The sequence below is a fragment of the Pristis pectinata genome, chromosome 2, assembly GCF_009764475.1.
Source record: "Pristis pectinata isolate sPriPec2 chromosome 2, sPriPec2.1.pri, whole genome shotgun sequence".
In the NCBI taxonomy this organism is placed as follows: Eukaryota; Metazoa; Chordata; class Chondrichthyes; order Rhinopristiformes; family Pristidae; genus Pristis; species Pristis pectinata.
Genome location: NC_067406.1, coordinates 63,188,527 through 63,202,376, shown reverse-complemented (window position 1 = coordinate 63,202,376; position 13,850 = coordinate 63,188,527). Strand labels below are relative to the sequence as shown.

Here is a 13,850-nt window from a genome sequence, read left to right as displayed (position 1 = left end):
ATTTTCTAATGCATGTTGATATTTCAACAGAAATTAAAATAAAATCAAGAAAATATTCCATACCTGAATATGAAAGCTCCAAGGGCAATTCCTTAAATACAGTAGTGTTTATTCTGCTACAATTTTTTAAATAGTTACAATGGCAGTTCTTTGAATTTATAAACAGTACAATATGCAGTCCATCCCAATAAGCTAATTTACACTGCAAATGTAGCTAAGATAAAGCCAGATATATTTACCATGCTCCATGCATTTACAAACATACACACCAACCCCATCAACCATGTTCTCATTTGTCTTTGTCAAATTCCTATTTCTGATGTATTTGTGCACACTGTCAATACTGTTTTCCCCTAGCAAACTGGCTTTTAAACCCACCCCCAAAACCTTAGCTAACCTCCCAGCTGGATAGTGTGATGTAACCTATCCACCCTGAAAAGATGCCCAAGGAATTGTAAACTTTGTTCCTATAGCCCTTCTCCAGCCAAACTTCAATTTGTTTTACCTTTAATATTTTTCTCTCAAGCAGAAGGATTAATCCAGATCCCATCTTTGAGTAACATTCAAAAGGAGGTGGTTATAATTAAATCTTAAATTTCTGAACAAATTTTTGTAGGAATGAGAATCTATGCACAGTATAGGTGTAAAAGGTGTGCAGGAACAGGGACCATGCATAGATTCTTGAAAGGTGGTAGGGCACATTGAGATGGGTTAGTAAAGCAAATGTGATCCAAGGATTCAGAAATAAAGGTACAGCACAAAAGCAGGGAAGTTGTATTGAAACTGTACAAAATTCTGGCTAGGCTACAATTGGTGAATTGCATCCGATTCTGGCTGCAACATTTTGCAAAGGATGTGATGGTCTTGAGAAGAGTGCACAAGAGATTTTATTTGAATGCTGGAAGGAGGAGCATTTCAGCTCTAATACTAGACTGAAGAAACCAGTGATCTTAGAAGGTTGAAAAGATCTGATAGAGCTGTACAAGGTCAACACTGGTTTAATGCCCAACAGAGAGAAGCTGCTTGCAGGTGCAGATGGTTCACAGGGCAGTAGTCATAGAAAAGTTTGGCCAAAAGAAAGGGGGACTAAAGGAAAAACCTAATCAGTGATATGATCCAGACTTTATGCATGTCAAGGTAGCATAAACAGAATCAGTGCCTTAGAAAAGGGAACGAGATAGAAGTCAGGGGTTGAGGCTAATTGAATTGTTCTACTAGGGAGCTGGCAGTCAATTTATTGGATGGCACACAAGATGGTAACAAAGCTACATTGAGAATTTATTGCTACCACCTTACGCAAGCAGTCTAATTACATAACCATATTTTTGAATAATATTAGTTTCCTTTAGTGATCTCTAATTGTCCCAATTTAAGTTTTTCTGGTTTTAATTCTTTAAAATGATTTGTATATGGAAGGTTTTAAGTAGCCTTTTGGCTCCCATGTGGCTTTGGACGTGGCAATCTTTTCCAGGGTAATCTTTGGTTTTTCCTCTTGCTATTTAAGAAGTTAAACCAATTTTAAAAAAACAAAGCTTAGACATTCTTAAGTGATAGTGTGAATATCCCCTCTAAACTTTAGTTTTCATAGAAAAGTTGAATAGATGATAAGAAGCAAATGATCTTTCCAAAATTGATTTCACAGACAGCTACACGGTCAGCTGATTTGAACAAGTTCCATTAAAAGCTGGAATTCATTTGTCATTTCCCTCATTTTTAAAACTGAAAATTCAATGTCATGCAATATATGAACAATAGTTTAAAACTAAAATATGCCAGTAAAACCAAAAGCTACCTGAAATCATTTTAATAACTGGCAGTTCCTGTTTTATGTAGGAGTGCAGGATCAAACTTTTAATCAATTAAGCTGTAGTAAACTATATGCCAGAATCATGAGATATTTACCAGTACTTAATGCCAATAACTAAATCTGTTCCATCATTTGGTTTTCCAAATAAGTGATCACACTAATTTAAAAAAAAAATCAGCCTAAAGAGAACAGCAAAGCTGCTGCATCATTACAGCTCAATGTACTTTACATTTTGTTGATACATAATACTGAATAAGAGTGATTAAAAACCAATAATCTAAGTAACACTGTCATATAATAAGTGTGAAGCACAAATGCCAAAAGAAAGCTTGTTAAAACTTGATAATGGAAATAAGTGACAATAACTAACTGCTTTTTTGTTAGTGACAAATGTTTGTTACAGTTTGGAACACAGGACCACCATACAATGGATATTTGGTGACTGATCTCTCTGGGAAAAAACAATCATTATACAACTAAATTGGGTTTACTGCAGTTACAGAATATAGGTGTGCTGTGAAATGCATGGAGGTCCAATTATGTCAAACTGATCTCATCGGTTTGGAATAATTTAACTGTCCAATTTTATCCATAGTCCAAAACCAATGGGAAGGTTGTCACTCAGGTGCATAGAGGTCAAGACAGAGCAAGGATCAAGCAATGCCTGACTTTGTACCCTTTAAAGAATAAGATCTAATCCTTACTTGCTAATGTGATTGTACTATCTTACATTTTGTTTCAGTTGTTTATACAAAAATGGATCTTCTATATAAACCTTAACAAGATGCCTATTTTCTGTAGTTTGGAAAATAGAGCAATGTCCCTATTATGATATGGGATACGCCACAGCACTCTTCCCACTACCCCCAAATGCAAACCTACCTAGAGCTAAAAAGAACTGTGTTCCACGTCTTCTACCTTAAAATCACTTATTCATTAGAATTAACTGGAAGAAATTAACAAGTTCACATAGCACTGGCCAAAATCCAAGCTCACCTATAAATACTAGTTTGGCATCTGCAGTGATTTTAAAAATTACCCTAAAAACCAAAGTTTGGTAAAGGACATGCAAGCATGGCAAAGTCAGAGTGGATACATGATTACTTAAGAATTTGTTTATAATGGAAGTTCTCTGACGTACCCATTTGACCTACTTTCCTACAACCATCTGGTTCTTAAAGCTTTGCACAACCCTAACCTTATCTCAGCAATGGAACACCTACCATGGACTTGTCTCTGACTGTGTTTGATTTGTACCTTTTTGCAAAAATCTAACATGTAGAAACAAATTGTAAGTTTTCAACAGCAATTGTATTGTCTAGCTTTGACAAGATTTTCCTCGTTCTAAAATTAATATAAATTGCTTCATTGATATCATACATTCATTTTAATACATGTTGCTGAACTTGAATTGAAGTAGAGTCTGATTTGGAAAACTAAACATTGTTACTGATAATACTTAAGAAAAATAATTACTGTTAGAAAGGAACTTTTAATTCGTTGAAAAGTCCTGTTGGTTAATTCTATAGGAAGCTATTTGATTAGAGTAGGAATAAAGATGGTCTACTCTTTAGTTCCTTTCTTGGTACAGTGCAGACTTTTTTTGTAGCACATTACCAATATTTTACCAGTCACTATTCACAAATGAAAGTTATATAACGGAGCAGTTAGTGGTGATTATTCTGCATTAAATTGACCTCTTTTCCTATGAAACATTACGATAGTGCACTACAGTCAACCTCATTCCTTAATCTCTTGTAGATTGCAATCCTTATAGCACAATTCCGCAGGGGTTATTGGATGTTTGGCAGCCTGTATTTTTGCTTTTCACCTGGACTCGGAAGAGTGTTCCATCTGCACACATGCAAAGTTTGTAGCGCTCCCAGCCATCATCTACCAGGAACTCTCCAGTTGATGAATTTGGAAGCCGTGATGTGTTGATCATTACAGTCCCATTAAGAATAATACTGTTTACCTAAATAAAGTTATAGTACGTCATTATTAACACATTTTGGAACATTAGGAATACAATGTCTACATTTCATTGAAAACTGAAAAGGGAATTAGTAACTTAAATTTCTAATGTGAAACTTTTGAGTAGCCAAGCCCTAAAGCATTCAAAACGTTCTCATACTTTCACTTTTAGTTCTCTCCATGACATTTCAAACACCAAGCACTCAATTTAAAAGCAATGGACTGGGTTCTAGTTTGAGAAGCCAATGTAATTTTCTTTCTCTCTGCTCCCCATTCACTCATCTATTACAAACTCCAGAGTAAAATACTGGCAAATGTATTAAATGTTTAACATTACTTGAGTTAGCAACAAATTAGCAATACACACTGCACTTTAAATGTTTTTGAAAATTTATTTTGCACAAATATTATAAGTTATGAGCAATTCAAATTATTACCCACTTACAAAGAGCAAGTTAAAATTCATAAATATTTAGACAACATTACCAGAAATCTCTGCACTTACTGCCTTGAGTTCCATGTTATCCCTCATGCGGAATTCAATGGTTTTACCCATGATAAAGACCCCTTCATTTCCACGCACAATCACGCGGCCACCAGAATGAATATGGAGATCTGTGCTATGATTGCTTGTTATCTAAAAAGAACAGTTTAAATATTTCAAAGTACATTGAATATTTTTATACAAATGAAGGCATATTATACAAATTTAGTTCTTGTGGAAATTACACAGGATCTACTCCTGGTACCAGCTGTTATTAAAGTGTTGTATGGCAAAAAGAAAAGTTATGGCACTGCAAGAACAGGGATATACTTAAAAATCAATTTCTGCAAAAAGAAAGCAACTATAGAATTAGTGGATAATTTTTCTCTCTTCTGAAATCCCATAAAAGTGAGTGTGCATAAATATATTGATAAATGTGATACCCACAGGACATGACATTTGTCATTCATGAGCCAAGTTAAAATAAGGCATGCATACCTATCTATATTTACACAAGCTAAATGAATATCATTGCAATGGACACATGCAAGTACAGGAAAGTGAGTGAAACAAGTATTTGGATAAAAATAGATCAACAGTACATCAGACATTTCGTAAGTGGAATGCAAATTGTGTTTCAAGAACAAATAGGTATTATGTATTTATTGTGGAAAGAGTGGCATTAGAAGAGAAAAGTCAATAAAGCTCAGAACCTGGTATAAAGTATTTCTAATTGTACTCCATGATTTCATTAGTTAAGAGTCTTACAGAGTTAATGGGAGTTACTAAGATTGGAAGAGAGTTGAAAGTCGAGACTATAGTTTAGAAAGAGGCCATACTTAAGCTATTTTTAAATATGTGATACAAGAAGGAAGATCTGTATATTTATACGGTTCCCCCCCAAACATAACAGGATTTCTTTCAGTGCGTCACAAGTGCACATTACTTCAAAATTACCATCTCACAATTCATAGTTCACACTGAAGTAAGTTTCAGCAAATAGTCTGAGATGCACCAAGTCCAGTTTTACAATTCCTAATTTTAAGGACAGTTTGGAAATGAGTCCCCAAGAAATTTAATGCAACTTCCACCATTCTGAAAAGTTTTGTGATCTGTAAATGATTTATCCTGCAATGAGTTCAAACAAATATCAAATATTTAATGTTGTGGTACCACTGATATGGTTTTCTAGAAAAATATAATATCATAAAGATGATAACATGCATCTAGCATTAGATTCTACTGGAGCAACACATTGGGGTGGGGGGGAAATGAGTATATGTCAAACAGAGTAGGAGGACCAATTAGAGCTGCATAGTACAGTGATCATCGGGACTTCATTCTACACACACACACTGGACAAGTCAATCAAGTGATAATGTGGAGGATGAATTCTAAAGCAAAACAGGCAAGAATACTCCTGGAAATAATTGATCTACTTTTCTCATGAAGTGCTGAAAAGATGCCCTGTCATCAAATTTATGGGCTAATTATCTTTAAAACTGGGGTTAAAAAAAACAAATTGGACACTAACCCTTTCTGTGGATGCCTTTAGTACATTTAGCGTCTTCACACCTTTGGGCAAATGAAACTCGTGAGTGTCATAGTCAGTGCTGAACACAGTTTTCTGGGTCCGGGGATCAACAAAAGACATGCCAATATCACTGGTGATAGAGGTTTTGTCCTTCTCTACACTAAGTTTTGTTGTTCCCTGCTGAAACACCACCTAAATGGGCATAGAAACAGAAGTTGTTAATACATAGGATACATTAATAAGCAAAACAATGTATTGCATAGGAACTCAGATTTTATTTTGTCACACTAAGTTACCAAATAAATACCTATAAATACCTTGGTGGATATAAAAAGGCTATTCTTAGGGTAGGATCCACAGTAACTGCTCTACAAATTGAGAGAAGCAGCATAAGCTGGGCTTGCCCCAAAGGATAGAAAACACCCCAAGTTACTCTTGACACCACAAAATTTACTTGAGAGCTACCAGAAGAGATAAAGATACAGATCAATAACTTTCTCTCCACTCTCCTTCCAACAATATGAAATGACAGGTGAAACAAAGCTTAAAAGACTTAAATGTACATGCACTACAAAAAAGTACTAAAATGTTGTATTGTAATCATATAGCTTTTTTTAAAATTAATATAGATGGCATAGTAGTTGGATTCTTTTTCTAGGCTTATATTCAACAAATTTTGTAGTTCAGCTTGAATGTACTAATACTTACACTATATTCATATACAAAATCCTGCTTTTGTTGTATTAATACAATTTTTTTTTAAAAATAGGGCACTCAAAACATATCCACTGTTATTAAGACACTGGAATCTGGAGCAACACACACAAGATGCTGGAGGAACTCAGTAGGTCAGGCAGCATCTATAGAGGGAAATAAACAGTCGACATTTTGGGTCGAGACCCTTCATCAGGACTGGAAAGCAGAAGCCAGAATAAGAAGGTCAGGGGAGGAGTACGAGCTAGTAGGCGATAGGCAAGTCCAGGTGAGAGGGGGAAAGTAGGTGGGAAGGGGAGGGGGGAAATGAAAGGGAGTGATGCAAGAAGCTGAGGGGTGACAGAAGAGGTAAAGGGTTGAAGGAGGAGGAATCTGGTAGGAGAGGACAGTAGATCATGGAAAAATGGGAGGGAGGTGGGGAATAGATGGGCAGATCAGGGGAAAGAGAAGGGGTGAGTGGGCTACAGGGATAAGGGAAAAAAAGGGGGGGGGGGGAAGGGGAGGGGTTACCAGAAGTCAGAGAAATAGATGTTGAGGTTGTCAGGTTGGAGACTACCAAGGCGGAATACAAGGTATTGCTCCTCCAACCTGTCCACTGTTATTAATATTTAGACAAAGACTAATCAGATATCTACACATTAATAGTGTACTTGTTTCTCATACTAGTTGGTTACTTCTTAAGAGACTGTGATCAGAAACGTGACACAAGTATGTGGTCAACCAAACCTGCAACTCTGTATAGTCAGAACATTTTGGAATAAAATTGTCTTGGATGGTTGAAAAAAAATTAACTTCACAGCTGGCCAGCTAAGTAAGAACGTGACTGTCATTGATTCCCTAGACAGATGATCAACTGCAAGTTCATTTCAGTGTATATTCTCAGTATACATGATGGACAAACAGGCCAGTACTATGTCAATTCATGTGTATGCTCCCTCTCCATATCTAGTTTAAGGCTTTTGATAGCCTCAGTGCTTTTCTAAACTCCATTTTGATTATCCTTCACTGTAATTGTAAACTATAGAATATAAAAATTTCAGCTTACTGGTTGATTGTTGCCAGTGATCAACAAGTCTTCATCTCTTCTTCCTCCCACTGTGCTCTTGTGCATGGGATACACTACTCCCATGTCAGACTCCTGTTTGAACCGTAACAAGCCCTCCTCATGGAACTCCATACTGTCACAACCATTGGGGCCAATTCGAATTACAGCCCAGATAACAAGTGTAATCTGAAATAGTAACAGTCACATTAGCTTTGTGTTCCATTGCTAAAATGGTGCAGTGCAATACCCTCATAGCAATTATTTTTCCAGTTCTATAACTTGTTAAGTAGTGCAATCCAGCCATGGTTTTACTTTGTGTTAAACAATTTTAAATGTATTGCTTCTTTGAAGATGATTTTTCCATTTGAACTTCTTAAAATATTCCTTGGAATAGCTTTTACTGCCTTCCAATTCAAGAATGTAGGATTACCTTTCATAGATTCTTTCTTGCAAATGGGTGCCATACCCCACCCCCCAAACACAGGCGAAGAGCTAAATTGCTTTCAAAACAACACAGAATTATTTTAGCACAATTTCATAAATTTACAGCTCTTTAAAACAAAAATGGAGAAAATATCTCAGGGCAAAAACCACAAATGATCTTGGAGGACTGCAGGAGTGGAGCAAGTTCCATAGACAAAGGGAAAGCAAAACACAGAGATTCAAACAAAGGATGAGAATTTTGCTTTTTTTGCTCTTGCTCTTCTTTCTTCCTTGTCTTCCTCCCTGCTTTATGGGAAAGACTGCCCGAAATATTTAATTTATAGGTATTTACCTACTAGTAATTTGCACTGGAATGGTTCATCTCGCTCAACATCAGTAAAACTGAAGCGCTGATTGTTGACTTCAGGAAGGGGAAGGAGGGTGAACATGTGCCAGTCTATGTTGGGTGATCGATAGTGGAATCAGCAGCTTTAAGTTCCTGGGCATTAACATATAGATGTCCTGGGCCCAGCACATAGATGCAATCACAAGGAAGTGCTCCAGCATCTTTACTTTCATAGGTGCTTAAGGAGGTTCGGCATGTCATTGAACACTCTTAAACTTTTACAGAGGTACCGTTGAAAGTATCCTGATTGCCATACTAGACCATGATGCAACAAATTTTGAATGTGCAGCAAAATGCTGCGGAGAGTAGTTGACTCGGCCCAATACATCACAGGCACATTCCTCCCCACCATTGCTGGTATCTACAGAAGTGCTGCCTCATGAAGACAACATCCATCAAAGATCCCCACTATCCAGGCCATGCCATCTTCTCGCAGCTACCATCAGGCAGGAAGTATAGAAGCCTGAAGTACCACACCACCAGTTCAAGAACAGCTACTTCCCTTCAACCATTCAGTTCTTAAACCAACTGGCACAACCCTAATCACTACAGTTTAGCAACACTATGATCACTATGCACTAAAATGGACTTTTTTTTGTTCTAATTGTGTTCTTTCTTGTAAAAATTGTGTATAATTTATGTTTTTCTTCTGAATGCTGCTTATATGATACTATGTGCCTGTGATGCTGCTGCAAGTAAGTTTTTCATTGCATCTGTGCATGCATATACTTGTGAACATGAAAATAAACTTGACTCTGACAATACTATACCAGGATTGCATCCCATGAAGAACAAATATAACAACAAAGGGGACTGTACATCAGATTGCACAATAACATCATGCCTTATTTGAGATACAAAAACATTCAATTCCTTACTTGTCAACTTATGAAGTTTTAAGTAAAAAAAAAGTCCAACATAAAAATACAGCAAAGACCAAAGGAGAAGATAAACATTAAAGATAAGCCACACTGCATGCACTTGTACCTTAGACAATGCATCAAATTTCAGTGTTAGACACATGAATGCAATGTATCAAAGCAACATTCTGGATTTGGAACTTAAGTATGCAACCAGCATAGTAACCATTGCTTGCAAATAAAAATGATTTGCACATTATTGCAATAGCCAATATTTTAACAACCTTAAGTTCAAAATCACTACAAGATGTTCACGACAAAAAGCTGCTGCAGATTTGCTAACATTTAATGGAAGTGCTGGAAAGTTAAAACTTTTAGATTTGACACTCGGATTTTATGTTGTAGAAACCTACAGCAGGGAAACAGGCCCTTGGGTGTATCAAATTCACATACACCATCAAACACCTATTTTTATACTAATCCTACCCTAACCCATTTTATTCTTTCTACACTCCCATCATCTGAATGATGAGGGCAATTTACAGTGGCCATTTAATCTATCAACCCATACACCTTTGGGATATGGAAGGAAACCAGACTACTTGAAGGAAACCAACACAGTGATAAGTGCAAACTCCACATACACAGTACTGGAAGCCAGGATCGAACCTGGGTCTTTGGCATGGTGCGACAGCAGCTCGACTAGCTGCGCCACTGTGCTGTCTCAGAATAATTCTAAGAATATTTTTATTCTTGTATTTATATCAATATCATTTATTGTCAAAATATTGCCAAAACAAAATACTTACAATTAAGTTAATCACTGCCAGGATAAACATAAGGGCAATTACACAAATCGCCAGATTACCCTTACGACCTCGTAACCCTGTCCTGTGCAGTCTTTCTTCATCAATGGGAACATATCCAGCCTTGAAGTTGCTATTGTGCTCCTTATTTATATTTCTACGGTCAACTGCTTTCTCATGCATGGAGCGACGGACAGGGCCATTTGAACTCTGGAAAAAAAAGCAAAGAAAATAATGCCCAAAATTAACTTAGCAACTAACATGATTGTTTTTAAACAGTTCCTCATTAAAAGAATACATCATGTTTTCCTCTGAATCAGCTTAGATCCCTTACTGAATACATCGACTGAAAATGTCCTAAATTGAAAGATATTGGTTGAAGGTCTAAGTTATGGATAAATACTGTATTTGTAAATATTCTTCGTAGGTATCCAGTCTGTGTTCCTTCATTCCAAGATTTGCCACACCACGACAAAGAACAGGCAAATAAAACAACAATATCTTTCGAAATGAATAGACAAATATTTCCAAACAAAATTCTAAAGGTCTTCTGATTTAAAGTGCCAGGGAATAAAAGAGAGCCTGGGGATATATTTCATTGGTAGAAATGGCTCAGACAGGATGCAGCTTTACAGGAAGAAAATGTGCACAACTCACATTTTCTTATCAGCTACATTTTCAAAAACCATTCTATAATTATTACAATAGCTACTGTATACACAAAATGAAGCAAATTCCATGTCAATCACCAGTCACACCATGAGCTAACCACATTCTGCTCTTGCATCTGGCATCTCCTACAAAATAGTCAGCACACTGACATCCAATTTGACTGCATTCTCCTTTCATGCTTCTTTTTAAGTTAGAAGAGCATTGATCCTTCAAACTATTTCTCTCATGCCACACTTGGAAGGACAAACTCCAGGGCAGAGTACTGGGTAAATGGCAAGGTACTTGGCAGTGTGGAGGAGCAGAGGGATCTGGGGGTTCATATTCACAGTTCATTGAAAGTTGCCTCACAGGTGGAAAGAGCAGTTAAGAAGGCCAATGGGATGTTGGCTTTCATAAGTCGCAGGATTGAGTTTAAGAGCCGCGAGGTGATGATGCAGCTTTACAAAACTCTAGTTAGGCCACACTTAGAGTACTGTGTTCAGTTCTGGTCGCCTCATTATAGGAAGGATGTGGAGGCGTTGGAGAGGGTGCAGAGGAGATTTACCAGGATGCTGCCTGGATTGGAGAGTATTGAATATGAGGAGAGGCTTAAGGTGCTAGGGCTTTATTCACTGGAAAGGAGGAGGATGAGAGGAGACATGATAAAGGTATATAAAATATTGAGAGGAATAGATAGAGTAGACAGTCAGCGCCTCCTTCCCAGGGCACCAATGCTCAAGACGAGAGGTCATGGCTTCAAGGTTATGGGTGGGAGGTTCAGGGGAGATGTCAGAGGGAGGTTTTTCACCCAAAGAGTGGTTGGTGCATGGAATGCACTGCCTGGGGTGGTGGTGGAGGCAGATACATTGAACAGGTTCAAGGGCTTGTTGGATAGGCATATGGAGGAACGTGAGATACAGGGATATGCGGGAGGAAGGGGTTAGGTAGTGTGAGGGTGGTCTGATGGATGGCACAACATGGTGGGCCGAAGGGCCTGTTTTGTGCTGTATGGTTCTATGGTTCTATGGAGTGTGGAAGTTAGAAAGTCAAAGGGTAAAAAAAAAATCAGCTGCAGGCTTACCTTCTCTATTTCAACCATAGTACCATGCAGTGCTGTAGTCCACTTTGAAACAGGCAAAATTAATATCAAACCAGAACCAGACTCAACAAGGGTCAATCCAAATTTAACCCGAGGATTTATCAGTTCGGTACAAGTAGGCAAGGTCTACAATAATGTGATATGCTGAGAAACGGGAACAGCTTCCTATGCTCCTTGCATTCTCCTGGCTATTTGCAGGCAGCATGTCCTATCGTGTTCCACAGCACTGAGTGCATTAATTTATAAAAAGCTGGCCCTGCCCAATTTGACCCGAGTCCAAGGAATTATGATTTTTTTGATGTCCAACCTGACCCATTAGGTTTTTGTGGGATAGCTAGACACTGGAGCACAGAGGAGTTCGGGTGAATTGGCTCCAACCTGCCAAAAACATGCATGAAACCCATTTCACTCTCAAATCCATCAGCAAAACAACCTAACCATTCATCTTGTTTTCCTCTAGATTAACTATACCACTGTTTGTAATCTGGCATTTACAAAGATCCCTTCAGATCGTTAAATGCATGTGCAGCCAATGGTCTATGGGGCAATTCAACATCTCCATCTGAAAGTCCTTGATAAACATTAAAAGTCAATTTTTGAGAAAGCAACAGCTCTAGGCTAACTTAGTGCACAAGCTGTTATAACAGAGGCAGTCTGGCATTGTGGTTCCAGAAGCTTGCAACCTTTTCTGACGTCCCATTATTGAGACATCATCAGCTATATTTTAGGATTTCACTGCTGTCATCAGATGCACTTCCATATTAATTAATGGAGAGTCACACAAGAAGCCAATGTCCAACAATAGTGATGTGGCAGGAAATAATGAATAATAATATTGTTCATAATGGCAGCATGCTCACCTCTAAACAACTCCATTAAGATGGTTACAAACCAACAAAGCAGATACAATCATTCTACCCCATCAGTCTAATTTGCGATTAGACCGTAGCAGGAACAAGTCATCATGAAATAATGGCCACATCAGTCTCAAGAGATTCCTAATGGAAGGTATGAGTCCACTCCCCCCAAACTTTTACCATTTCAGTAAGGCTTACAAAAAGTACAGAACTTCCAGGATCCACAAGGACTTGTTTTACAAGGTCAGAGTGCAGATTTGGTTTATTATCTTAAAATTAAAGGATGACCCAGGAAAATGCACACCCACTTGTATGCTGTGTTTCTGTTTACCACAAAGCAGCAAAAGAGATAGGCAAATTTTTCCTTGTTAACATTGGTGATGACATTGCTACAGGGAATAAGAAAGGAGAGTGTGGAATTACAGAATCACAACAGCAGAGGAGATCATTTAGCCCATCAGGTTTGTAACAAAAGGAGGCCACTCGGTCCATCAAACCTATGGAGCAATTCAATTGTTCGCAATACCTTGTTCTCACCAGAGTGCTGTTACTTTTTTGTTAAATCTTCATTTATTATGACTTTCAGCAATGAATTGGATTACTGGATCCTACGTCCACCACACTTTCTGGCAATGCATTCCCAATCACAACTGTCCCTGTTGGGGGGGGGGGGGACCTTTCCCCCATGACACTAAACTGCAAAGGATCACAATACCATAACATTGCAACAGCTTTCTGAAATCAAAGCAGAGCAATTGCTCACAAGATCTGCCCCCCTCCCCGCCCGTTCTCCCTCCCTGTTTTCCGTCAGACTCGCTCCCTCACCTGCTCCGCCGCCATCTTGTCCCATTCAGAAGCCCCGCCCTCCCGGCCTGTACCACCAGCAGCTGCCGGGGGGAGTCCGGACGCCTGAACCTGGGCAGGGGAGGTCTGTGATTGTTGGAGTCTTGTTGGCACACGGTTTCGCTGTGAAACCGGGCTTTGCCGATCTAAGTAACAGTGGATTAAAACAAGCACACACTTTAAATAAATATTTTGACCATTCTGTTTTAGGCATTCCATCAGGATCAAGGATGATTTGCTTCCACTCCGGTTTTGTGAGTTCTGGGGTGGCGAATGGGGCCAAAGTGGGAACCACGGACTCCCCTGCAGCTGGAGCGGGGGAGGGGCGGGTTGCTGGGTCGGGCGTC

At 38.4% G+C, this 13,850-nt stretch overlaps 1 protein-coding gene across 1 annotated transcript; it reads right to left on the bottom strand.

Moving 5' to 3' along the window:
- Window positions 1-92: 92 nt before the first annotated feature.
- On the bottom strand, window positions 93-13,574 carry sgcb (sarcoglycan, beta (dystrophin-associated glycoprotein)). The gene is made up of 6 exons (XM_052035932.1): window positions 13,486-13,574; window positions 10,057-10,263; window positions 7,559-7,744; window positions 5,800-5,991; window positions 4,287-4,418; window positions 93-3,782 (listed from the first exon to the last, which is right to left on the bottom strand). The coding sequence occupies exons 1-6, from the start codon at window positions 13,498-13,500 to the stop codon at window positions 3,579-3,581; spliced, it is 936 nt and encodes a 311-aa protein (XP_051891892.1). The 5' UTR covers window positions 13,501-13,574; the 3' UTR covers window positions 93-3,578.
- Between the last annotated feature and the right edge of the window lie 276 nt (window positions 13,575-13,850).